General features: G+C 39.4%; 1 protein-coding gene and 1 pseudogene across 1 annotated transcript; both read left to right on the top strand.

The window, feature by feature from the left end:
• The first annotated feature begins 4,527 nt into the window (after nt 1–4,527).
• On the top strand, nt 4,528–4,622 carry LOC115522608 (annotated as a pseudogene).
• An 8,852-nt stretch (nt 4,623–13,474) lies between these two features.
• LOC115521061 (serine protease 58-like) lies at nt 13,475–16,212 on the top strand. The gene is made up of 5 exons (XM_032594117.1): nt 13,475–13,532; nt 14,070–14,250; nt 14,689–14,942; nt 15,542–15,690; nt 16,061–16,212. Exons 1-5 carry the CDS (start codon nt 13,475–13,477, stop codon nt 16,208–16,210), a joined length of 792 nt encoding a protein of 263 aa, XP_032450008.1. The 3' UTR covers nt 16,211–16,212.
• Nucleotides 16,213–24,604: the final 8,392 nt, after the last annotated feature.

Genomic DNA, 24,604 nt, shown 5'->3' with positions numbered 1-24,604 from the left:
TTCCCTTCTTGTGAGTGCAAGAGTGATCTTACCAACACAAACAAGAGGTAGATGTAGTTGTTTTGATTTTTTGAGCCCCAAGTAACTTATGAAATAAATTTAAATTACACTTACTCTATGTGAGAACCGATGATGGTGTAGAGACATAAAGACAGTAATGACAAAGAATGAGTGGGATTTCTTGCCCTGCTAGGCAAGTACATGTATCACCTATTTTCCACCCGTTAATAATGAAAAGTGATGTATGGCAAGGAGTGGAGAAATTAGTTTACAAAGAGAGATATAAAAGGAAGCACTGATGCTTTGCTCCTTTAGTATCTAATAGCTTTAAATGAATTTTCCTTAAATCAATGAATGATACTTCTCTATTGTATCTGAATTTTTTATAATGAACTTGCACTATTTTTATAATTAGAAAAATGTATTTCTATTTTGAAAAGAAAAATAATCACTGTTAGTGAATGAAGAATGCGTAATTGTTTCCTCCACTGACCTGTATTCAAGAGCACCTAATACAAACAATGCTTATCAGCTTCTTTAACTGTTTAATTCAAAGCCTGAATTCCTTGAGGGCAGATGCAGGATTGGAATTTGAGAAGCAAACACAGTGAGGGGGCACCTCATGGAGGCTCAAATATGTGAGTTGCCTATTGAATGACTGTACCTACACGGTGCATATTTACCTATCATCTCTTTCATTTCTGGGATTATTTGCTTCTGTTTCAAGTGATATTCCAAAGAGCTTTGTGGGCTCTGGACTGGCCCGTAAGTTCACACTTAACAGGGTCCAGCGATGCAATAATAGAATTGCCAAAAACAGCATCTGAATTTCTTGTTAAATGGAGTCTCTGTGCACAGACTCCGCTTCACTGGCATCATTACTCTCCCAGAAAAAAACAGGAAACCAATTATAACACCAGTTCCCTATCTTTTTATACTTTTGTATTGCCCAATTACTACATGTAGGTAAGTACATCAGAAATCATCTCGTTATAGCTATAGATAAAATTCTTGTTATCCTGTTACCCATTTTAGCTCCTTTTTCCTTTGCAAGTTATTTGCTGCCATGCCTTAGTCTATGAACAGCTGAAGGTCATTTTCTAAATAAGAAATTCAGCCAATTTATTTCAATTTTCCCATTTTTAAAAAGTTTTGGCTACCAGGAGCATAAGATTTCATTTGTGATAAATTACCAAATTTCAAGTAAGTGGTAAATGAAAATTGCCTGGTATTGTGTAAGGAGGGGTAATTTAAACTCTTTGTGGGAAGCAATTGGTATTTTAAATAAGCCTTCTGTTGACTGTCTAAAACTATTTTAAAGGGCTCCATGCAGTGCTATATCTTTAAATTTACTTTACTATTATAGTCATTTTACTAGCTACAGAACTACAGCCATCTATCTCTGGTTGTCTCTTTCTGACACCCACAGATGTATCCACCCACACACTCACCCACGCAAACCTACACTCTGACTCACATTTAGAACAATTGTCAAAAAATCCCCACTCCCTGTCTAACTAAAATGTTCCTTTCAAACACATGCTACTTGTTTGATCTATTTCCCTGTATCTGTGAGTCAGTTAAGTCTTGTCTGATCTACCCAGTAGATGAGAGCCTACATGTATGTTTTTTTTTTTAATATGGATTTGGCAAACCTGATACATATTCAAGCATTTGAGATCATAAAAGCCTGGTGAGCAGTTTTTTACTCCCAACAGTTTTGACATCAAGTCTGTGGGTTTTTTCCTAACACCAACCAATTTTCCAACTCTCCAAACACCAACGGTGTGTCCTACAATGCAATTCTGACACTACCGACCAGAGTTAGCACAGACCCAACAGGTTAAGAGCTCATTCCCACAAGACTGCCCTACTTTAGACACCAATCACACATCCCAGGCCAACCATATTTCTGAGGGATAGGCTATAAATTAGGTGTTCCCATGACCCCTTTCTAAGGTTCCATTAATTTTGTTAGAATGGCCCACAAATGTCAGAAGCAGTTTACTTGCTATTACTGGTTTATTACAAAGGATACAATTCAGGAACAGCCAAAAGGAAGAGATACGTTGGGCAAGATACAAGGTGGGATTGGGAGGGCAAAGAGCTTCCATGCCATCTCTGGGCATATCACCCTCCCAATACCTTGATATGTTTATCTGCCACGAAGCTCTCTGAATCTCATCATTTAGTGGTTTTGATAGAGATTGCCCTACATAGGCATGGTTGTGACTAAGTCTATCTCCAGCTTCTCTCCCCTCCCTGGAGGTCAGCGGGGTGGGGCTGAAAGTTCTAGCTCACTAACAAGGTTGGCTCCTCTGGCAAGCCCACATACTAAAGCCACATAGGGGCCCACCAGAGTCATCTCATTAGCATATACAACTCAGGTGTGATTGAAAGGGTATTCTTTTTAAAAAATTTTTTTTTCAACGTTTATTTATTTTTGGGACAGAGAGAGACAGAGCATGAACGGGGGAGGGGCAGAGAGAGGGAGACACAGAATTGGAAAGAGGCTCCAGGCTCTGAGCCATCACCCCAGAGCCTGACGTGGGGCTCGAACTCACGGACCGCGAGATCGTGACCTGGCTGAAGTCGGACGCTTAACCGACTGCGCCACCCAGGCGCCCCTGAAAGGGTATTCTTAAGAGGGGTGCTCCTGGCACCTGTTTCAGGAAATTCTAAGAGTAGAAGCTCTATGTCAAGAACCACAAAGACCAAATATACATTTATCACATTTGGTAACATTTACTATAAATTAATTCTTACCCAAATGCTGGCAATTATTTCTAATTTAAAATATTATTCTAGAACTGGCAACAAGTCCATGGCTATCATTTCAGTTAGCCTGAAGAATGAGAATAGCTCCAGTTTAATATCACATGCATCTACCTGGACTATTGAGCACTTTCATGAGGGAAGGAAGAAAGGATGTACTTCATTTCATTAAATGACAGCAGAGCATCATTTCACTCATATATATCTTTTATCCAGTGCCATCTAGTATCTGAATCACAGCTGGGATCCAGATAGAAAGGATAAGACTGAAATCTCCAAGTAAATGCACTAAAGCTTTTTTTGGGGGGGGGGGATACTTTGCTCATAGGAGTGACCCGTGGACATATACTCTATGCCCATTTAATTTAATTTTACATAGATTATTAACAAGTTTGTTTATGTGACTTACCAACCATTCAGCCAATTAGGAGCATCAAATTAAAACAACAAATTTGAAAGAGAGGCTGCTAAAGATAGGTGGAATTCTGTCAGTCTGAAATGACAGCTGACAGTCTCAAAGCAGACAGCAAGAAATTTGTGAGAAATAAATTAAAAGTCTGAGGACATTCAGGGTAGGAATGAACCATTCAGTACATTCCAGGACTACCTGAGGGTATCATTGCTTTATAGTATAGAGAATTGAGTTTTATAATTCTGATAATGAATCTTCAGTAGAAAACTCAGTTTGGCTCTGTTTGAGAGGTTAGAAATATGTAACCCATTTATTTATGTAGAAATAGTTTCAGGGGTGCCTGAGTGGCAAGTCATTTGGTTGACTTGATTTCTGCTCAGGTCATGATCTCACAGTCTTGAGATTAAGCCCCACGTAGTGCTCCACGCTAGCCTGCTTGGGATTCTCTTTCTCCCTCTGCCCCTCTTCTTCCTTCTCTTCTCTCTCTCTCTCTCTAAAAAAAAAAAAAAAAAAAGAAGGAAGGAAGAAAAGAAAAAAATAAAGAAAAAGTTTCAAGTAAATTTTTATTATTTAATTTATTTTTTTAAGTTTATTTATTTATTTTTGAGACAGAGAGAGCACAAGTGGGGGAGGGGTAGAGAGAGAGGGAGACACAGAATCCAAAGCAGGCTCCAGGCTCTGAGCTGTCAGTGCAGAACCCAATGTGGTGCTTGAACCCACAAACAGTGAGATCATGACCTGAGCCAATGTCGGGTGCTTCACCGAATGAGCCACCCCACCCAGGTGCCCTTCAAGTAAATTTTTAAAAATAACAAAGTAGTATGTATTCATTTTATTTAAAACTTCATTCTTTATAAAAGAGCATAAAGAGAGAAGTAAAAACTTTTTGTTTAACTGCCCCTACCCCTTCAATCATACTTCACAGATGTCCTTCCATTTTCTATAGTTAAATTTTTTTTTTTTTACATTTTGGTACTTAATGGGGGAAACCCCAGAAATCTAGGAAATTCATTTATCTAGAGAACCCATTTTCTCATGATCTTGGCTAAAGGTAGCAGGGCTATATCTATAACCACAGTCCCCATACACTAATCTCGTTAGGATGTTTTCTTACAGAAAAAGATAATACCAGCCCTAAATATGGAGATCAAAGATGGTATTATCTCTCCTTGATACTAGCCTCTGTATTCACATCTCTTTATAACCACTGTTCTAACTACTTCTCATTGGTTTTTTGGATATAAGACAAAATTCTTCAAGAGTACCACTGTTTATTTCAAAGATGAGTTCAATCATTGATGCCTGTGTGGCTCAATGTCCTTTTTAAATTATGCCAACAAGTGCTCACTTCAGCAGCACATATACTAAAATTGGAACACTATAGAGATTAGCATGGCCCCTGCACATGGTTTAGCAGGAGGGGCTAGCCTCTTGGCCTGACTACTTCCTGTCTGCACCAGATAGAAAAAGCACCAAACTTCCACTGCTACCATCATATCATCTTCAGAGGTAGCCTCTAACAGGAGCCGACTTCCCATAGGCACCAAATCACTCTCAGTCATGGGCTCTAGGGTCGCAAGGGAAGGCCTGATAAATCTAAGCAGGAACCTGATGTGTGCCAAAAATATCTGTCAGAATAAAAACAACGATTTCTTATTTGCTTGTTTTTTAAAACAACAGACAACGTTAAGGTACAGAATTTCAATATATGCTTATACCATTTGAGGTCAAAGTTTGCTCAGCAAGAAACAAATTTCCTTTTGTAACCACTCTTTTCTTATGAATTCTATGTAGATTGCAATTGAGGCATATCTATAGGAAACTTAAAACTTTCACAAGTAGCACATGAATTTTTGATGCATTCAAAATACAGATTGGTGAGGTTATCAAAATAGAATCATATTTCAAAATAAGAAATACTGTGAGTCAGGACAGCCCTACCAATTATAGCAAACTTGTTTCTGAAAGACTTAGTGCCTGGGTCAGCACGATGTAACGTTTTATCAAAATGGTGTCATTAGGAATGGGTGGCAATATTTTAACCCTTTCTCCCAAGAGTTCCAAAATGCTTTTTTAGCATGTTTATAAATATTTGCTTTTGTGCGATTTCAGGAGAAGCTTTCCATACAAACATTTGGCTTTCAATGAGTCATCCCCAGTCTGGTTCACATCCAGAAGCTTCCTGCTTGGCTATCAGTGAATATTGGGCTCAATAACTGCCTTATTTTTATAACTTGCTTCAATGAAGATCAGAAAGGTGGTGGACTGAGAAAGACATACTGAGATAAATATAAGAACACTCTTGTTTCCTTAAGAGAGTTTGACAACTATGTGCCAATACCCTAACTACCATTTAAGCTGAGCTTAATGCTGGGATTGTGATGGATTTGTTTTTGACCTTTTAAAAAACATCCAGATGATGTTGTTACTTTTTTTAGTCATCATGTATATTTGCTAGCTAAAGACACCCCAAATTCAGAATTACAATATGCAATTTTACTTTTACTGTTATTGGATCTGAAAACCATCAACTGAAAGCAACAGTAAGAGTAAATTACTTTTCCCCAAATTGAAATTGAAAAGAATGAGGGTCCTTAGTTAAGAATTTAAATAAATATTTCTTCAGCTAGAATTACAAAACCTTTAAGTAAACAAGAAAGCAACAGTGATGAAGCATATGAATTAGCAATAATCTTTCTGTATTTTCATTCCTAAAGGGAAAATTTGGGGGGTTGAAATGGCACAGTATGTATCTTGGGGGTAAAATGTCAATATGGTAAAAATACTAAAATTTCCAGGCATAATAATGTGAATTACAGATTTTTAAGAAAAGAAATCAGTACCTTGCAAATTATACAGTAGGTAGAATATATTATTTATTCCTCTTTATTGGATTAGAATAAGGGTTGCAAATTCATGGTCCTTTTATCTTGAATTGCACTCATGTACCTAGTCTTACTTTGTTTGCATAGTATATATTTTTTAAATGTTTATTTATTCTGAGAGAGAGAGAGGGCATGAGTGGAGGAGGAGCAGAGAGAGAAAGAGAGAGAGAGAGAGAGAGAGAGAGAGAGAGAATCCCAAGCAAGCTCTGAGCTGCCATTCGTAGAGCCTGATGTAGAGCTCAATCTCACAAACCATGGGAGCATACTCTGAGCAAAAATCAAGAATCAGACGTCTAACCGACTGAGCCACCCAGGCACCCCTGCATGTTACATATTAAATGCTTAGGAATAGTCTCTGTTCTCTTTTACCTCCTAAAAACTCTCTCCCCATTTTTCTTGAAATGTGTATTTCTCTGTCTACATTTTATTTTTCCAAATTTTTATATGGACTTGGATATAAAAGCTCCATCACTTTTTCTTCACTTCTTTCATACATTGGTGAATGACAACTTTCACTTAGCCTTCAAGTGAAAAAGGCAATGAAGAGTGGTGAAGACTGTGATGAAATAGGAAAGCATATGCCCATTTAATATGAGGGTACACTGCTAAGCATCAGTAAATATGTCAATAGCCATATCTTCCAAATTTTCAAGAGAAAGCCTGAAAATATTTAAATATTTTATGATTCAATGCTTTAAAAACAAGAAATGCCATTTTAAGAGGCCAAAAACACCAACAATTACCACTGGAAAATGTGAGAGATTAAATATATGTACTTCAGTTCACATTAGGAGAGGAGAGAGAGAGCAAAAGTACTGAGAACCCTGGAGTGGTGTCCCTCACGGGCTGCCTTCCACCTCTCAGTCCACCACCAGTGCATACATTGTTCTGTGGGACATTTAGTGCCATCAGTCATCTCTGATCCACTTATAGAAACCTTTCCCTAATTTGCTCCAGAGTGAACATTCCACACTTGAATTCATACTTGCTGGGAGAGATGGAAAAATCAATCTTAGGGCAATTATAACAATAACAGTAATGAACTTATGTTGAGAGGCACTATATAATCTTTCATTTAACAAATATCTACTGAATGCCTGCTATATGCTAGAACTATGTTTTTGTGATGTGTTAGGCACTTTGTAGGCATTGGAAATAAATCAGTTTTTTAACAAAGAAAAAAATGTCTGTCCTTATGGAAATTAGATTCATTGGGGAGACAGATAATAAATAAGATAAATAAGTATATTAAGTATAATGAATTAAGTATATTAAGTTGTACTTAATAAAGTACTATTAGTGGATGGTGATAAATGCTATGGAGAAAACTAAAGTAAGAAAGAATAATTTCTCTGGTTCTCCAGTGTATAATTGGAATAGAATACTTGGTAACTGGCAGAACCTCCACATTGATTTCCTTTCCTTTTTTTAATGTTTATTCTTTTTTTTTCCTTTAAAAAAATTTTTAACGTTTATTTTTGAGGGACAAAGCATGAGCAGGGGAGGGGCAGAGGGAGAGGGAGACAGAATCGGAAGCAACCTCCAGGATTTGAGCTGCTAGCATAGAACCCAATGTGGGGCTCAAACTCATGAACCATGAGATAATGACCTGAGCCAAAGTCAGACATTTAACTGACTGAGCCAGCCAGGCACCCCATGATTTCTTGCACTGTGGGATAAAAGTTGTATTAGTGGGGAAGACAAAGTGAAATATCTGAAACTGATTTGCACCTTCACATGATAGTAACTAAAAACAATATCATGTCCTGAGGGAATGGCAGAGTTTTATGCTACCGTTTAAGACCTAAAGAATACTGGCCCTCATTTATCCCCATTTAATTCACCAGTCTGGCCCTTAAAAAATGTCTGATCCTAAGGAATAATAAAGTCAGCCATATAGTTGCCCTGATTGCAGTTGCCATGCCAGATGTAATCTCTGCTGGAACAGAGGTTCCAGCCTCTGGTACCTTGCATTGATTAGCAAATACATTCATTTCTATTGCTATCAAGGAATGGGAACAGAAATATATGAATGACAGAGACATTTACACTCCTGACAAGGGTTAAATCTTTCACCCTCTGTCATAATATAACCCAAGGAACCTGGACTGCCTGGGCATTCTTCATATCACTATGATCCACTATACTGAAGGTACCATGTGTGGTGGTTTTAAATATGCCCACAAATTCTTTGATATTTCTTCCTTCAAGAGAGCTTAATGCCTGTTCCCTTGAGTGTGGGCTGGCATTAGTGACTTAATTCTAACAAATAAAATATTGCAGATGTGATAGTATGTGTCTTCTAAGACATTACAGCTTTATTCCTTGTTCTCTCTTGGATCACTTACTGTGAAGGAAGTCAGGTACCATACGATAAGGACACTGAAGCATCCCTTTCAGAGAGATTCATGTGGAAAGGATCTAGGCTTTCTGTCAAAAGCCATGTGAATGAGCCATGTCAGAAGCAGATCCTCCAGCCCCAGTCAAGCCTTCAGATGACTGCAGCCCTGGATAGCATCTTGCCTATAACTTCATGAGAGACCTTAAGCTATACTTCCTGGCAGATCTATGCTGTAAGAGGTATCTGTGATGGGAAAAGACATTTTATAGAATTTACAGCAAGCCCTAGTAAGAGAATCACTATGTATACTTTAGAGTTCTGGAACAATGTTATACCATCTACAGCAGACATCATTAAAAGTATGGTTCCTGATGTGCTACTAGGCCCTGGTATAGACAGAACACCTGATCTTGGGACATACAGTGGCTATGCAGCCAGAACTGTTCATTACAAGGTGTGTTCTGTCAGATCCACTAAGTCATAAGGTCATGTGAGCCCAATAGAAGTCCATAGTGAGATGGAAATTGTACATTTAGGGTTAGTCATGAGCAGGGCCAGAGGTCAAGTTAGCTGCATATGTAGGTGGCTTAGACTTCTGGTTCATTCACCTCTATGGCACCATTGCCTCTCTCTCAGGTTACACTCATGTGGTTTTTTTGGGAGATGGGGAACGGTAGAAAGGAGGACAGGCAAGTCCCTATGATCACTTCATGGAAAAGAAAAAAACCTGTTTTGATATACAGATAGATCAGCTTGGTATATGGTGAAGCAAGAAATGAGCCACTATATTATAATCCTCATTCAAAGATGGCCCTAGAAGGTAGCAGTAATTGGAAGAGCTTTAGTGGTACACCTGGTCATCTATATTATATGGAAAGAAAAGTAGCCTAAAATATAAGACTCATGTGATGAATAGTGTATCTGCTTAGTCAGGGGTTTGGAAGAAAGATTCAAAAATTGGGAACAAGCAGGTCTAGAGAAGAAGCATGTGGATAGATCTACAGGAGTTCATTCTTCCAGCTGTTGGAAGTATTGCAGGACTCCTATCCAGAATATATTAAAAACTTTTCACATCTCAATTATAAGGAATGAAACAATCCAATTTTAAAATGGGCAAAAGATTTGAACAGACACTTTATCAAAGAGGATATATGGATGACAAATAAGCACATGAAAATATGTTCAAAATCATTAGTCATAAGGAAATGAAACACTATTTCACAGGAGAATAGCTGAAATTAAAAAGACTGAACACACTGTACACTTAAAATTAATACAATGTTATATATCAATTATATCTCAATTAAATTTTTTTCAAAAAAAGACTGAACATACCAAGCACTGGTGAAGATAAAGAGTAACTGGAACTCTTTCACCTCTGGTGAGAATGTAAAATATTGAAAAACAATTTGGCGGTTTCTTTAAAAGTTAAATGTACACTTACTATATATGATCCATCTATTTTGCCTCTATTTATTTACCCAAGAGAAGAGGAAGCATTTGTTTACATAAAGACACATATGCACATATATGCTTACATAAAGATCCACATATATTATGTGTTCACAGATGCTTTAATTGTATAATGCAAAACTGCAAACAACCCAAATATCCATCAACAGGTAAACAAATTTTGGTATATCAATACAATGGAATACTACTCAGCAGTGAAAATAAATGAACTCTAGAGTCACACAACAACATGTATGAATCCAAACTAATTACACTGAGTGAAAGTAGCCAGATCAAAAAAGACTGTGCTGTAATGATTCTATTTATCCAATATTCTAGAAAATATAAATTAATCTATAGTAACAGAAAGAGATTAGTGGTTGCCTGGTGATAGTGTGGTGGGTTGGAGGGAAAGAGGAGGAATCACAGAAGGGCTTAAGAAATCTTTCAGGAATGACCAAATTGTACATTTTAAATATGTGCAATTTATTGTATGTCATTATATTAACTTTTAAAAGAAAAAAGATTTAATCTCATGCCAATGGTGTCAAGTACCTGATCCTTGGGATCAAAGACCATAATCTGGAAATGCTTTTCCCATTAACACTCAAAGAAGTGACCCGAGGCAAGCCAGGGAGCTTAGATTATCTTTAGGTCAGGTCAGTGTTGGAAGCCTATTGGGAGTTGTAAGTCAGGAGATAGGTGGTATTCACTCATTCATCCCAAGAAAGTATATGTCCAGGTAAATGGAACTTCTTAAGTCTGAGACCATCCAGAAGCATGTGAGGATGGGATGAGCTATGAATGTGGAAAGGTCAGACCCAGGTTAGGCAGAACTGGGTTTGGGCACTGAAGTAGAGCTACATTGATCCAGGAGGTGTCTCTGAGGTGTCTCCAGATTCTGACCCTTTGATATCCAAGCTTGAGTCACTTAGCAAGGGTTGTGGGCAGGAGCAGACTCCCTAACAAGAGGTGGGGTTGGGTAGATGCCCCCAAATGTGTCTGTACAGTGAGCCAAAGAATGAAAGGAAGCATGTAGGAAAATGATCAATGTGAAGAATACCAAAGAGGGGCACCTGGGTGGCTCAGTTGGTTGAGTGTCTGACTGGCTCAGGTCACGATCTTGCACCTTGTGAGTTCGAGCCCCATGTCAGGCTCTGTGCTGACAGCTCAGAGCCTGGAGCCTGCTTCGGATTCTGTGTTTCCCTCTCTCTCTGCCCACCACCCCCCGCCATCATTCTCTCTTTTCTCAAAAGTAAATAAACATTAAATTTAAAAAAAAAAAAATTAAAAATAACACTGAAGAAACTACCTGGCCCAGAGTGAAAAGTCTATAGTACATAAGAGAGAAAAATAATGTACCAGGGAACACTTTGGTGAGAGGGACAGTGGACACAAACTGGAATCTGAGGGCCTCTTAAAACCTAGTCTGAATAAGTGGAGCTCAGTGGGTACCAGACAGGAATTAGCACAGATAGGGAGTAAAGTCTACTCTTCAGTGTAGTGAGGGGTATAGTCATATCAGAGGATGGATGGGAATCCTTTCTTGTATGAACCCAGCAAGGATAGAAGGACTAATAGCCAATCAGAAGAATATATTCAAAACAAGGCCACTGTTTGACAAAATGCCAGGGGGAGGAGCCAGTCCTTGCTCACCAGTAGGGACACAGAGACCATAGAAGAATGAAAGTCCAGGGATTTTGACCAAGAGCCAAGGAGAAGAAGATATCCAGGTCAGAGCAGAAACTGATTTTTATGGGGTGCTGATGGGAGATGTTCAGGTGGGGCCAAGCTAAAAGGCCTAAAAGCCATTGATTACAGCCAATTTTAAAGTTGGTCAGAGAGAGATGAGAAATTTACCAACAGATCTCTCAAGGACACAGGCTACTTTTGAGATTGCCAAGGAACTCTGACTCTGCCCATTATGTCATATTCCTACAGTCATGGATTAATACCAGATTACTGAGGGCCTTGGCAGCAAAGCAAAGGAGTTTAGACATGAAATAATGGGCACTAGGAACCACAGCAAGCTTTTAAGCAAGAGTACAACAAATGAAAAAAAAATCAATCTGACAAACTGGATAGAGAAAGAGAGAGCTTGTTAAGGAAGTCCAGTTTAAAAGCTATTACAGCAACTCAGGACTTATATGGTGAGGGAAGCAGCTGTGAGAAAAGGAGTTGCTGTCAGAGAGGTGGGAGATGAAGCCAGATTGCAGGTGATGAGCTGGTTGACTGTATGTGGTAGATGGTAACAAAAGCCATAACTATAGATGGATAGCTATGTAATAACACAAATATAGTAAAGTGTTAGCTGAAGAAAATAGGTGGTGGGCATGCAGTCTTCATGGTACAGTGCTTTTAAATTTTTTGTATGTTTGAAAATTTACACAATAAAATGGCAAGAAAAAATGGCCAAAAACTAATCCCCTTCTTCTATCTGTGCCCTCGTAATACGATTTTACAGATTTTCCCATCAAACAGTGGACTCTTTTCTACCCTGTGAATCTGAGTTGGCCACACAACTTGATTTGGCCTGTGGGACATTAGCAAATGTGATAATGCACAGGCTTGAACATTTGAGCATTGGGGTTTACCATTTTTCTGATCTATGGAACCTTGCAACTGCTATCATATAGATGATCTTGGACTAGCTTGTTGGATGATAGGCACATGGCCTTGTTACTCTCATCACTCTAAAGCTGACAGCCAGCCAACCACTAGACATGTTTGTGGGACCATTGACGGCCAGCTGATCACAGACGCATCAATGAGTCCTGCTGAGAGAACTTCCCAGCTAAGCCCATTCCAAATTGGCAACCCACAGAATTGTGAACAAATAACTGACTACCATTTTAAGCCACTAAGTTTTAAGAAAATTTCTATGCAGCAAAAACCAACTGATACATTCTTTTTTGGTATCCCTTTGACTCTATTCCAAGGGAACTCCATATTGAGCCCTGCCTGTCTCTACTTGGCTCTGCAAAGTTTCAGGGAGAGGCCAGTGGTATCTAGGGGTTAGAGGGAGGATGACATAGTATGGGGACAATGTGACATGAGAAGATGCCATGGGGTGGAGCCAGTGTGACATTAGGGCAAGAGTCAATGTGACATGGGGGAAGACTCAGCTTGTTAGGTGAGAGGGATCTGTAGCTCAGAGAGGAGGGAGTTTATTTGAAAGTTGAGGGCTAGTGAATGTCACACAGAGAGGTGAAGATCAGCCACACTAAGGACAGGTAAGTAAATGTAAGGGAACCAGGGAGCTGAAGTATTATGGGAGACAGTGGAATAAGGCAGACACAACTGGCCAGTTGAGATTTCTCTTGGCTAATAAAGTATAGCAAAGCTCTTGGTTTATAGGCCATCCCTCAGTGGTCAGGCATTTCACCTTGGAGAAATTTCACATGCTACAATGGGAGGACAGAAATCTAGAGAGATAGGATCTGGCCTGGCTATCTTTCCGCCCTTTGGTGGCATACTACCTTGGTTGAGCGAACTTTGCTCCCTTGGATGTCCCTACACCTCTTTGATATTTCTCCCTTTGCAAAGCTTCCAGGAGACCAGGTTTGTTGTAGTTTACTCCCTTCCCAGATCTTCTTACTGCAAGAGAGCATGGAGATCACAGATATGAACCGCCTCTTTCTAGTCTTCAGCATTCTGACAGTGACTGGTGAGTGCAGGTTTCTATTTTGGCTTAAATTTTGAAAAGGTCATATTGGAGGAAAGTGTAGGAAATGGGTCTAGATAAGGTGGGTAGAGAGTACATTACTTAGATAAGAATTTAGGAACCCAGTGATTAGAAGTTTCCTAGAACACTCAGAGATATCTAGAGCCCACTGATTTTCCTCTGGCTCCATGGGTGCACGAGAAGATTCAGACTGAGATAATAAGACTTGACACAAAGGATGGTGGGTCTTGGCAAAAGAATGTGATTTTGCTATATAGCTAGGAAGAAAGCTTGAAGAAAATAGAGAGGTATCAATAAGAAGGAAGGAAGGAGAAGAGGAGTGAATAAGGAGTATATAAATTCAGAGTAAAGCCTAAGGGAAAATTAGCAGAAGGACCCTGAATGGTTCAATAACACCTCCTATATCAGTAACACATTGACCATTTCAAAGCACTTCCACATAAAATATTCCAAACTTCTATCCTCTGGAATGTCTGCACCTGTCTCTAAAATTCTGCTCTCCTTTCCCTTATCTGACAGTGGTAACAACAATAATTGTAATACCAACACCAACACAAGTAAAATTAGCCCAGCAGTTCAACCAGATGAGCATAGAAACTGCACCAACCTTTCTGGTTTTCCTGAACTCAGAATATGAGCCTTGTTTGGGGACCCTGATCCACAAACAGTGGGTTCTCACTGCAGCCCACTGCTTCTTACCGTGAGTAATGGAGTCCTAGAGGGAAAAGTGGTCCCCCTTAGTCACTGAGATTGTTAAAGGGGTACTGAGGCTCAGCCCTGAAGAGACTTGCCCAGGGGCTCTCAAGCCTGAGAAGTTATTGGAAGGAGGCAGGAAGTAGATGTAGGTGGTTATGAGTTCGATTTTTGGGTGGGATGATGTAGACTGAGGGATCTGGGGAAGCCGAGGACTAGGGGATGAATCCATTGGGATAAAAAGCCTATATACAATGTGGTACAGACCAAAGAATTATAGAACTGCAGTAGCAATTGCTCATTTGCCAGACAAGGAGATGGAGGTCTTGCCAAGTTATGGAAGGAACTCATGCAAAGTCACAAAGCAAGTTGGGGTAGAAAAGATACAAGTTGAACAATAGGAAAATATCTCCTTCTTCTACTAATCCTTCATGGCCTTTTCCAGATTTCTTGAGATAAACGTTGCGGCTTCAAAAGAGAATTTTCAAAACAAGATGGGGAACTTAAGACCCACATTTATTGTCCAACACCCAGATTTTACCCAGGATTCTGCTGAGCATGACCTCATGCTCATCAAGCTGAATCATCCCGTAGAGCTCAAGGACCAGGTCAAGCTGGTGGTTCTACCCAACACCACGAATGACAGAAGAGGGGAAAAGTGCACTGTCTCTGGCTGGGGCTGGGAATGGAGGAATTTCAGTGAGTAACCCTCCCAAGACAGACCCTTAGTGCTCCTTGCATACCCACACAAAGAGGATTATCATATAACTATTATTATAGATTATGAGAGCTGGAAGAGCCCTGAGAACTTATAATATCTCAACCTCTAGTTTTATTCATTTGGAAATTGAGGCCCCAATTGGTAACGTAGCTGTTAAAAGAATCCAGTGTTCTTGCTTCATCACCCAGGTGAGGGTGAAAGGGTGTCTGGGTGAGGAAGAGATTGGCAGGTAATCCTACTGGTGATGCTGAGTGTGGCTCATTCATTAGTAACTTATAGACAAGCATTCACAAATAAAAGCATGTACACACAAGCCCAAGGCATGCAGTTTTACAACACTGGGACCAGACTTGGTTTATTCGTTTCATTATTTTTTCTTCCTCTCTGGTTCCTTTTCATGTTGGCTTTTTCTGAATGATGATTCACTGAATGATGGAGAGATTAATAACAGAAAAGAGGGAGGGAAGGGGAGAAGAAAGAAAGATGAATATGTGAAGGATCAAAGAGAAACAAAGCCTCTTCTGTCTCTCTCCCTCTGTGTTTGTGTGTGCACGTGTGTGCACACTCATGTGCTCAGACCCAGAACCTGATATCCAGATAAACCAGACTGTCTTTTGGTTTTCTAATGATGACTGCCAAGAGTCCCTTGTAAGACAAATTCCTATTAAAATCACAGAAAACATGTTCTGTGCAGGATCATCTCTGGAGAACACACACTCATGTAAGGTAACTCTTTTCTCTCTGCCCATTTGAGTTTGGGGCTGTTTTGGGGCCCACATATCTCCCTCAACCATTCCAATCTCCTGTCTCTACATTCAAGAAGAGATCAATGTATATGGGATCCAGGAAGGACTGTGTCCTTCCAATAATGAATGAACTTAGATGCTAGGGTGGAAACATCTCAGAGTGTTCTTATTTCTTTATGGCTAACTCTGATGTGGCCTTAGAAGTAGTTGGGTGGGCCCAAGATGCCCACCAGACATTTCCCCCTGTCCTTATCCCCTAAGTCTTTCTATTCTGGGCCCCTCAGGGACTTGGCACTAGGTCATCTTTGTTTTGGCTATCCTGTCTGACCCATCTGTCCTTTTTCTAACAGGAATTAGATGCTGTCCCAATCCTGTGCCAAAATCAGCTCCATGGGATCCTATCTTGGTCAGCAGGGTGTATTTTGAAAGGTGATATTGGCTACTACACCAAGGTTTCCCGCTATACAGACTGGATCCACAAAGTTATCCACAGCAACTGAGCTCTCTCTGTTCCCTCTCCCAGTGGCCTCAGAACTGGGTCTACCATCCTTGACCCTCTTTTCCCTTTAGCCTCAGAACAAGATGGGAATAGAGCCTTTAGCTATAAGAAATTTTCTGGTATCTATTATTTTGACTTCTCTTATCCTTTTTCAGTCCTAGCCTGATCACCAAAGGATTTGAGCTGGATAACGTTCTCCTAAATAAGCTACCTTCTCACCACTCTTTTCCTCTCCTCCAACTTCCTACTCACCTGCAATGGTTTCCGCAGACTTTTATGGAGAAGTTCTTCTCCAGCCCCTGCCACCCAGAGGACATATGGGTCCCAGAAATGTGACAGTGAGATGTGGCAGCTTTAGGGTGTCTCCTTTGTTTCACACCACTTAGTGCTGAGTCAGGCCTCTGTGTCAGGCCTGTGTCCTCTCATCATACCCATCATACCTAATAAGGCTCAGTAAATATTGCAATGTTAAGTAGGCTGCTGGCAAATAATTGTTAGAAATAGAGGTTAGAATTTTATGCTAACAAGAGCTATAAGGGTTTCAGAAAGGGTTAGGAGTTGAAGCAGAAGAGGTACAGAGAGGAATTAAATGGGTCAGATCTCCTGACAGATCTTTCCTAATGCTAAGCACAGAAAAATAAGGTAAATGGCTAGAAAGAGAATTCTAGAAGGATAATAACGAAATGCTGAAATCTAGGTGAGTATAACTGTGTTTGTGTGTGTTTGCGAGTATGCACATGTACATTTGTGTGTATAGATTAGTGGGAGTGTGGCAAATAATGATCTCACTGAACCAACCAAAATCTATCGTATACCAGTTCAGCTGATTTTCTCCAAATCCTGCATTCACCTGTTCTTATCCTACCTTTATCAATTATCAGATTTTTAAAAACCATTGATATAGGTCCTAATAACATTTTATTTTGAAATTGTTTAGGATAAAAAATTATAAAAATATTACAAGAGAATTCTGTGTACCCAATCTTGCCCCAATGATAATATTTTCTATAACCATAATAAAATGCCAAAACCAGGAAATTCACGTTGGTACAATGCTGTTCAATCAAATTCAGATTTTATTTGGATTTCACCAGTCTTTCTTTACATACACTCGTTTTGAATGGTGAAATTTGAAATCTTACTGCATGCATAGATTCCGTAACCATTACCACAAACAGGATCCAAAACTATTCTATCACCCAATCACCAGAAAGAAACTTCTTTGTGTTACACTTTAATACACTTCTCCTGGGACATCTGGGTGGCTCAGTTGGTTAAGCATCCAACTTCGGCTCAGGTCATGATCCTGCACTCCATGAGTTTGAGCCCCATGTCTGGCTTTGTGCTGACAGCTCAGAACCTGGAGCCTGCTTCGGATTCTGTGTCTCCCTCTCTCTCTGCCCCTCCCCCGGTTGTGCTGTGTGTCTCTCTCTCCCTCTTTCTCTTTCTCAAAAATAAATAAACATTAAAAAATATTTTTTAAATAATAATCACACCTTCTCCTGACCCTAACCCTTGCAACCACTGATCTAGTCTCCATCACTATAATTTTGTCACTTCAAGAATGTTCTATAGCATGCAATCTGTATAATTCCACTGATCTTTTTTTCATTCATGATGTTCCAAGAATCCTTTCATTGCCATTTCCTTTCTATCTGAATAGTTTTTCAGCCATTCTTTTAAAGCAAGTCTGCTGGTGATACAGCCTCTCAGTGTTTCTTCACCTTCTTTCTTGAAGGATATTTTTTACAGGATAAAAAATTCTGGGTTGACAATGTCTTTCTTTCAGAACTTGGAAAATGTTTGCCTCTTCCTTCTGTTCTTCAAGGAGGGGAAATCTGCTATCATTTGATTCATTGTTCCCCAGTTGGGAATGCGTTGTTTCTCTCTGGCTCTGGCTGCTTTCAAAAGTTTTTCTTTGTTTTTCCTTTCCAGAGATTTGATTATGACATGTCTGTGTGTGAATCTTTAAAAGTTTATTCTGTTTGGGGTACATTCAGTTTCTTGAATCTGTAGGTTTATGTCCTTCGCCAAGTTTGAGAAGTTTGAGCCATTATTTCTTCAAATATTTTTCAGCTCAGTGTTCTTTTTCTTCTCCTGAAACTTTGATAACATGAATGTTAAATCTTCCATTACTATCCCACAGGTCCCTGGGGATCCATTCATTTTTAAAATATCTCTTTACATCTGTTGTTCATATTGATCATTTCTATTGCTCTATCTTCAAGTTCACTGACTCTTCTGGCTTGCCAATTTTGCTGTTGAACTCATTATTTTAATTATGTTTTGATTTTCTATATTTATGATACTTTCACATCTTAGGAGTCTTGCTGGATAGGAAAAGACTGCCCTCCCAGAGCTAACTAATTCCTGGAGGTAGTGACTCTGTCTACCACATTCTTTTTATATGCAAACCAACCAATCCAGGTCTGTACTTCAACCACTTCCTTTAACATTCATACACTAAGCCAATGTTTCCCCTGCTCTAAATCACCCTGGGTCCAGGTACTGAACAACTAGAGATCACCGTGATAGCTCAGAGTCTGCTAAAATTATTCCAACTATTTGATCCTAAACCTGTTTCTACTTGACTACCCTGCCTCACCCATTCCTTCTTTCAGAAACCACAATAAAGACTTGTACCTATGCTTCCCTCTTGCTCCTCCTGCCTCCTCACTGACCCTAGTACTTCCTCATGTAGCCCTACATGGCTGGGCATGCTTCTTAATAAACTCTTCTTTTTTTAAAAAAAATTAAGGTTTCTTTATTTTTGAGAGAGAGAGAGCACGTGGGCAGGGGAGTGGCAGAGAGAGAGGGAGATACAGAATCCGAAGCAAGCTTCAGGCTCTGAGCTGTCAGCACAGAGACTGACATGAGGCTTGAACCCACAAACCACAAGATCATGACCTGAGCCGAAGTTGGAGGCTTAACTGACTGAGCCACCCAGGTGCCCCTAAACTCTTTCAACAGCATTGACTTGTCAATGTTATCATTCAGTAACCTCTAAAAATTAAGTCCTAGGTTCAGTTAGAACACCTATCTAATGAATTTTTTATTTCAGTTACTATATTTTTAAATTCTAAAATCTCCATTTGGTTTGTCTTTATATCTTCTATAAATCTTTGCTAAGATTTTGTTTCTTTTCTATTTGATTCAAGAGTATTTGTAATTGTTTACTGAACATTTTTTTTTTACTTTTTACACACTTATTTATTTATTTATTTATTTATTTATTTATTTATGTTTTAATATGAAATTTATTGTGAAATTGGTTTCCATACAACACCCAGTGCTCATCCCAAAAGGTGCCTTCCTCAATACCCATCACTCACCCTCCCCGCCCTCCCACCCCCCATTAACTCAGTTTGCTCTCAGTTTTTAAGGGTCTCTTATGCTTTGGCTCTCTCCCACTCTAACCTCTTTTTTTTTTTTCCTTCCCCTCCCCCATGGGTTTCTGTTAAGTTTCTCAGGATCCACATGAGAGTGAAAACATATAGTATCTGTCTTTCTCTGTATGACTTATTTCACTTAACACAACACTCTCCAGTTCCATCCACGTTGCTACAAAGGGCCATATTTCGTTCTTTCTCATTGCCACATAGTATTCCATTGTTTATATAAACCACAACTTCTTTATCCATTCGTCATTTGATGGACATTTAGGCTCTTTCCATAATTTGGCTATTGTTGAGAGTGCTGCTATAAACATTGGGGTACAAGTGCCCCTATGCATCAGCCCTCCTGTATCCCTTGGGTAAATTCCTAGCAGTGCTACTGCTGGGTCATAGGGTAGGTCTATTTTTAATTTTTTGAGGAACCTCCATACTGTTTTCCAGAGTGGCTGCACCAGTTTGCATTCCCACAGTGCAAGAGGGTTCCTGTTTCTCCACATCCTCGCCAGCATCTATAGTCTCCTGATTTGTTCATTTTGGCCACTCTGACTGGCGTGAGGTGATACCTGAGTGTGGTTTTGATTTGTATTTCCCTGATGAGGAGCGACGTTGAGCATCTTTTCATGTGCCTGTTGCTGAACATTTTTATAATAGCTGCTTTAAAATCTTTGATAATTCCAACATCTTCATCATCTTGGTGTTGGCATCTGTTGATTATCTTTTCTTTTCTTTTTTTTAAATTAATGTTTATTTATTTTTGAGAGAGAGAGAGAGAGACAGAGCACGAATGGGGGAGGGGCAGAGAGAGAGGGAGACAGAATCCAAAGCAGGCTTCAGGCTCCAAGCTATCAGCATAGAGGCGAATGCAGGGTTCAAACTTACAAACTTCGAGATTATGACCTGACCTGAGCAGAAGTCAGACGCTTAACCGACTGAGCCACCCAGGCTCCCCATATCTTTTCTTATTTGAGTTGAAATTTGCCTAATATGATGAGTAATTTTGTACTATATTCTGGGCAGTTGGATATCATAAGACTCTGATTCCTATTTAGATACCCTAATTGACCATGTAGTTAACTTATTAATGTTCAGAATGTATGTCCTAGCCCACTTTTGAGGGCTGTGATTCAAATGTCAATTTGGAATTAAAAAAAAAAAAAAAAAAGGGGCGCCTGGGTGGCTCAGTCGGTTAAGCGTCCGACTTCAGCCAGGTCACGATCTCGCGGTCCGTGAGTTCGAGCCCCGCGTCGGGCTCTGGGCTGATGGCTCAGAGCCTGGAGCCTGTTTCCAGTTCTGTGTCTCCCTCTCTCTCTGCCCCTCCCCCATTCATGCTCTGTCTCTCTCTGTCCCAAAAATAAATAAACGTTGAAAAAAAAAATTTTTAAAAAAAATAAAAACAACAACAACAACAAAAAAAACAAATGTCAATTTGGTTTATAAAGCCTCTATAGTGTTATAGTAGGGAGTTGCGGTAGACAGAATAATCCCCCCCACCCCACCTAAGCTGTCTCTATCCTAATCCTTAGAACCTATGAATATATTACTTTACATAGTAAAAGAGACTTCACAAATGTGATTAAGTTAAGAATCTTGATATGGGAAGATACCCTGGATTATCCAGATGGGCCCAATGTAATCACAAGTGTCTTTATAAGAAGAAGGCAAAAAAGTCCAAGAAAAAGAGGGGCGATATGATCACAGAAGTAGAGGTCAGAGTGATGTGCTTTAAAGATAAAGGAAGGAACCATGAGCCAAGGCATGCAGGCAGCCTCTAAAAGCTGGAAAAGACAAGGAAATGGATTCTCTCCAAAGACTCCAGAAAGGTTTCCAGAAAGAAAGTGGCTCTATGGACACTTTGATTTTAGCCCAGTAAGACCCATATTGGCCTTCTGATTTCCAGAACTGTAAGATAATAAATTTGTGTTCTTTTAAACCACTAACTTTTGGTGATTTTTTACAGCAGCAACAAGAAATTAATACACAATAGAAGTTCTGCCAACCAGCCCTACTATTGCAGTGCCATAGGGTTGAGGACATACATGGCTTTTTCATAGGGTTTGTCACAAGAACAAGGAAATTACCAATAACTTAGTGGTTTAAAACAACAAAAATTTGTTATTTCATGGTTTCCTTGGTTAAGAATCCCATAGCTCAAGGTCTGATAAGGCTAAAATCAAGATGTGGGCCAGCTACATCCCCACCTGGAGCTTCAGCTAGGGAAGGACCCACTTCTACCTCTTACACATTGCTGGCAGAATTCATTTCCTTGCAGTTGTGTGACTAAGATCCTGGAGTCTTGCTACCCGTCAGCTGGGGCCAAACTCAGCTCCTAGAGGCCATTCTCAGATCCTTGCCATGTGGATTCCTCCATCTTACCAATAGAAAACCTCCCTCATGCCAAATGCTTCTCATGCTTTGACTCTCTCTGATTTCGCCTTCTACTACCAAGCAGAGAAAACTCTTGACTTTTAAAAGGCTCATGTGATTAGGCCAGGACCACCTGGATAATCTCCTTATCTTATCTTAATGTCCACCATGCTGTATAACATAGCCTAACCATAGAGGTCATGTCCATCAAATTCATAGTTCCAGGGCAGGCATGTATTCAATGACAGGAAACTTGGGTCAGTACTTCTTAGAATTCTGCCTACCACACACAATTCAGAAGTTTCTGTTCTATTGGGCTTCCCCTTTCCCAGTCCTTTGGCTAGAGAAACAAGATTTTCTTTTTTTTTGTTGTAGTTTTCTTTTGTTTTGTCTCTGCCCACTGTTGTTTCCAGGTTGCAAATATTTGTATCATACAGACACGAATATGTAGAGGGCAAGAACAAAACCCAGGAAACTCACTACAAGGTCATTCCTCAAGTCTCAAGATGTCTAACTAATTTGCCTTTTTTCCACTTTTCAGATCTTCTGGTAAATGACTTATTCTGTTTAGTGTTTTTTGGTATTGTTACTGTTGTTAGAAGGGGGTGTAAAATGGGATGCACTTACTCCATTTTGTCCGGAACAAATGCCTGCCTTATGCTTTAGTTACATTGGGTATTAGAAAGATGAAAGACAATGCAGTTAAGAGGAAAGACTACTGAACTATAAGTCAGGAGATCTGAGTTCTGGTCTAGACTCTATTATTGACTAGACAATGCTTTTCATGTTGTGTGTGCATGAGCCCTAGGAGGATGTAAGAAGTGAGTATTAAAACTTCTATTTGCAATTTGTTTAGCTCATCCTTTAAAAATTTCTTTTTTGGTGTATGTTTCATAATGTACACAACATGCCAGGATATACATATATATATATATATATACACACACACACACACACACACACACACACACACACACACATAGATATATAAATAAATATACACATATTGGTGGTACATGTTCAAAAATGTTTTGTAGGATTGGTGACAATATCAGATATCTAAAATTAGACTGTCCCAGATTTTCTGGGACATCCAGTTGCCTAAATATGTCATCTTTGATTTAGGACAGCTCTCTTCAATGTGGAACAGACTGCAATTCATCAATTAAGATTCTTTTATATATCTTTAGTTGAAAATATAATTCTTAGCTCAAATAATGCTTCCTACATTCCTTAGAACTTTCATATGGAGAAATGATCAGATGGGGGTGAATCATTCCTAGAAAAGTAACCCTTTAACAATAAAATCCAGTAAATAAAATCCAAGTTCATAGTTCCAACCTAATAAAATTAGATGAGCTGAGTTAAAAGAAATAAGTGCTTTATGGAATGCATTTAAGATTATAGTTAGTCAATTTGCTAATCATAAAATTCCATTAGTCTAATCTCCATCTTTAGCCTTAACTTATTTACATATATTAACATTAACGTATTAACACATTTACATATGACTCTCTGAAACTATGATCCACACTTGTTTCCAAGTAGCTTTTCCTTTGCTTTTTCTTTTTTTTTTTTTAATTTTTTTTTTCAACATTTATTTATTTTTTGGACAGAGAGAGACAGAGCATGAACGGGGGAGGGGCAGAGAGAGAGGGAGACACAGAATCGGAAACAGGCTCCAGGCTCTGAGCCATCAGCCCAGAGCCCGACGCGGGGCTCGAACTCACAGACCGCAAGATCGTGACCTGGCTGAAGTCGGACGCTTAACCGACTGCGCCACCCAGGCGCCCCTCCTTTGCTTTTTCATTGCCAGCAACATTGTGACAAAACTGGTACCCATTGCTCCGGTGTCTCAGACCTTCACATGGCTGCATGTGACAGAGACCACTCATTGATCTATCCTATCTCCTCATCTGTTTCTGTAACAGATCCCCCTGAGCTGGCTTCTGACTGCCTTGCGAGAAGCTATCTTCTTCAACATTCTTTGTAGCTTATTGTAGCCACATAACTAATGTCTGAGGGGATGTGAGTAGAAGAGATGTGCACAATATCTGTATTACATTCTTAAAAGGATGCTGTGTGCCTATTATATCTTGTTTCTACTTCCCATGGGCTGGAACATAGTTATGATGGTGGTCAGCAAGCTTCAACCATGCCCATAAAGAAAATAAGGGAAAGGTGGAATAAGATAGAAGAAGGCTTCATGATCTATAGGAGCAGAGATGCCTTCCTACCAAAAATTGCCCAAAAGCTCCAGACTGCTTTGTGAGAGAGAAATAAACATTTGTCTTGTTTGATCCATTTTATATTGTGGTATCTTTGTTACAGCAGCTGATCCTATAACCTAACTAGTACACCTATTTAGTTTTTCAGCACACATTATTTTTACTATGTACTAGCTACTGTCTTAGGTTCTAGAGATTAAACAAAAATAATCACATGTACTTCCTATTTTGACTAACTTTAAACCTAAGAAAGGAAAATTTGACTCAAAGGAAAATGAGATGATAATTGACCTTTATTAACCACCTATGCTTTCACATGCATTGGTTTATTAATCCTCACCCAAAAAAAAAAAAAGTTGTAAGTGGTATAATTGTACAGCCAAGGAAACTGATGATCCAGTGGCACAT

This window comes from Lynx canadensis, chromosome C1 (genome assembly GCF_007474595.2).
Source record: "Lynx canadensis isolate LIC74 chromosome C1, mLynCan4.pri.v2, whole genome shotgun sequence".
Lineage (NCBI taxonomy): Eukaryota > Metazoa > Chordata > Mammalia > Carnivora > Felidae > Lynx > Lynx canadensis.
This window is presented reverse-complemented; position numbering and strand designations above follow the sequence as displayed.

Bases quoted from the DNA above. Each gene is read 5' to 3' on its own strand.
- LOC115521061 (XM_032594117.1), top strand. From the start codon at position 13,475: ATGGAGATCACAGATATGAACCGCCTCTTTCTAGTCTTCAGCATTCTG. The intron at 13,533-14,069 runs GTGAGTGCAGGT...CTTATCTGACAG, and splicing joins CAGCATTCTGACAGTGACTG to TGGTAACAACAATAATTGTA. The intron at 14,943-15,541 runs GTGAGTAACCCT...TCATGTGCTCAG, and splicing joins CTGGGAATGGAGGAATTTCA to ACCCAGAACCTGATATCCAG.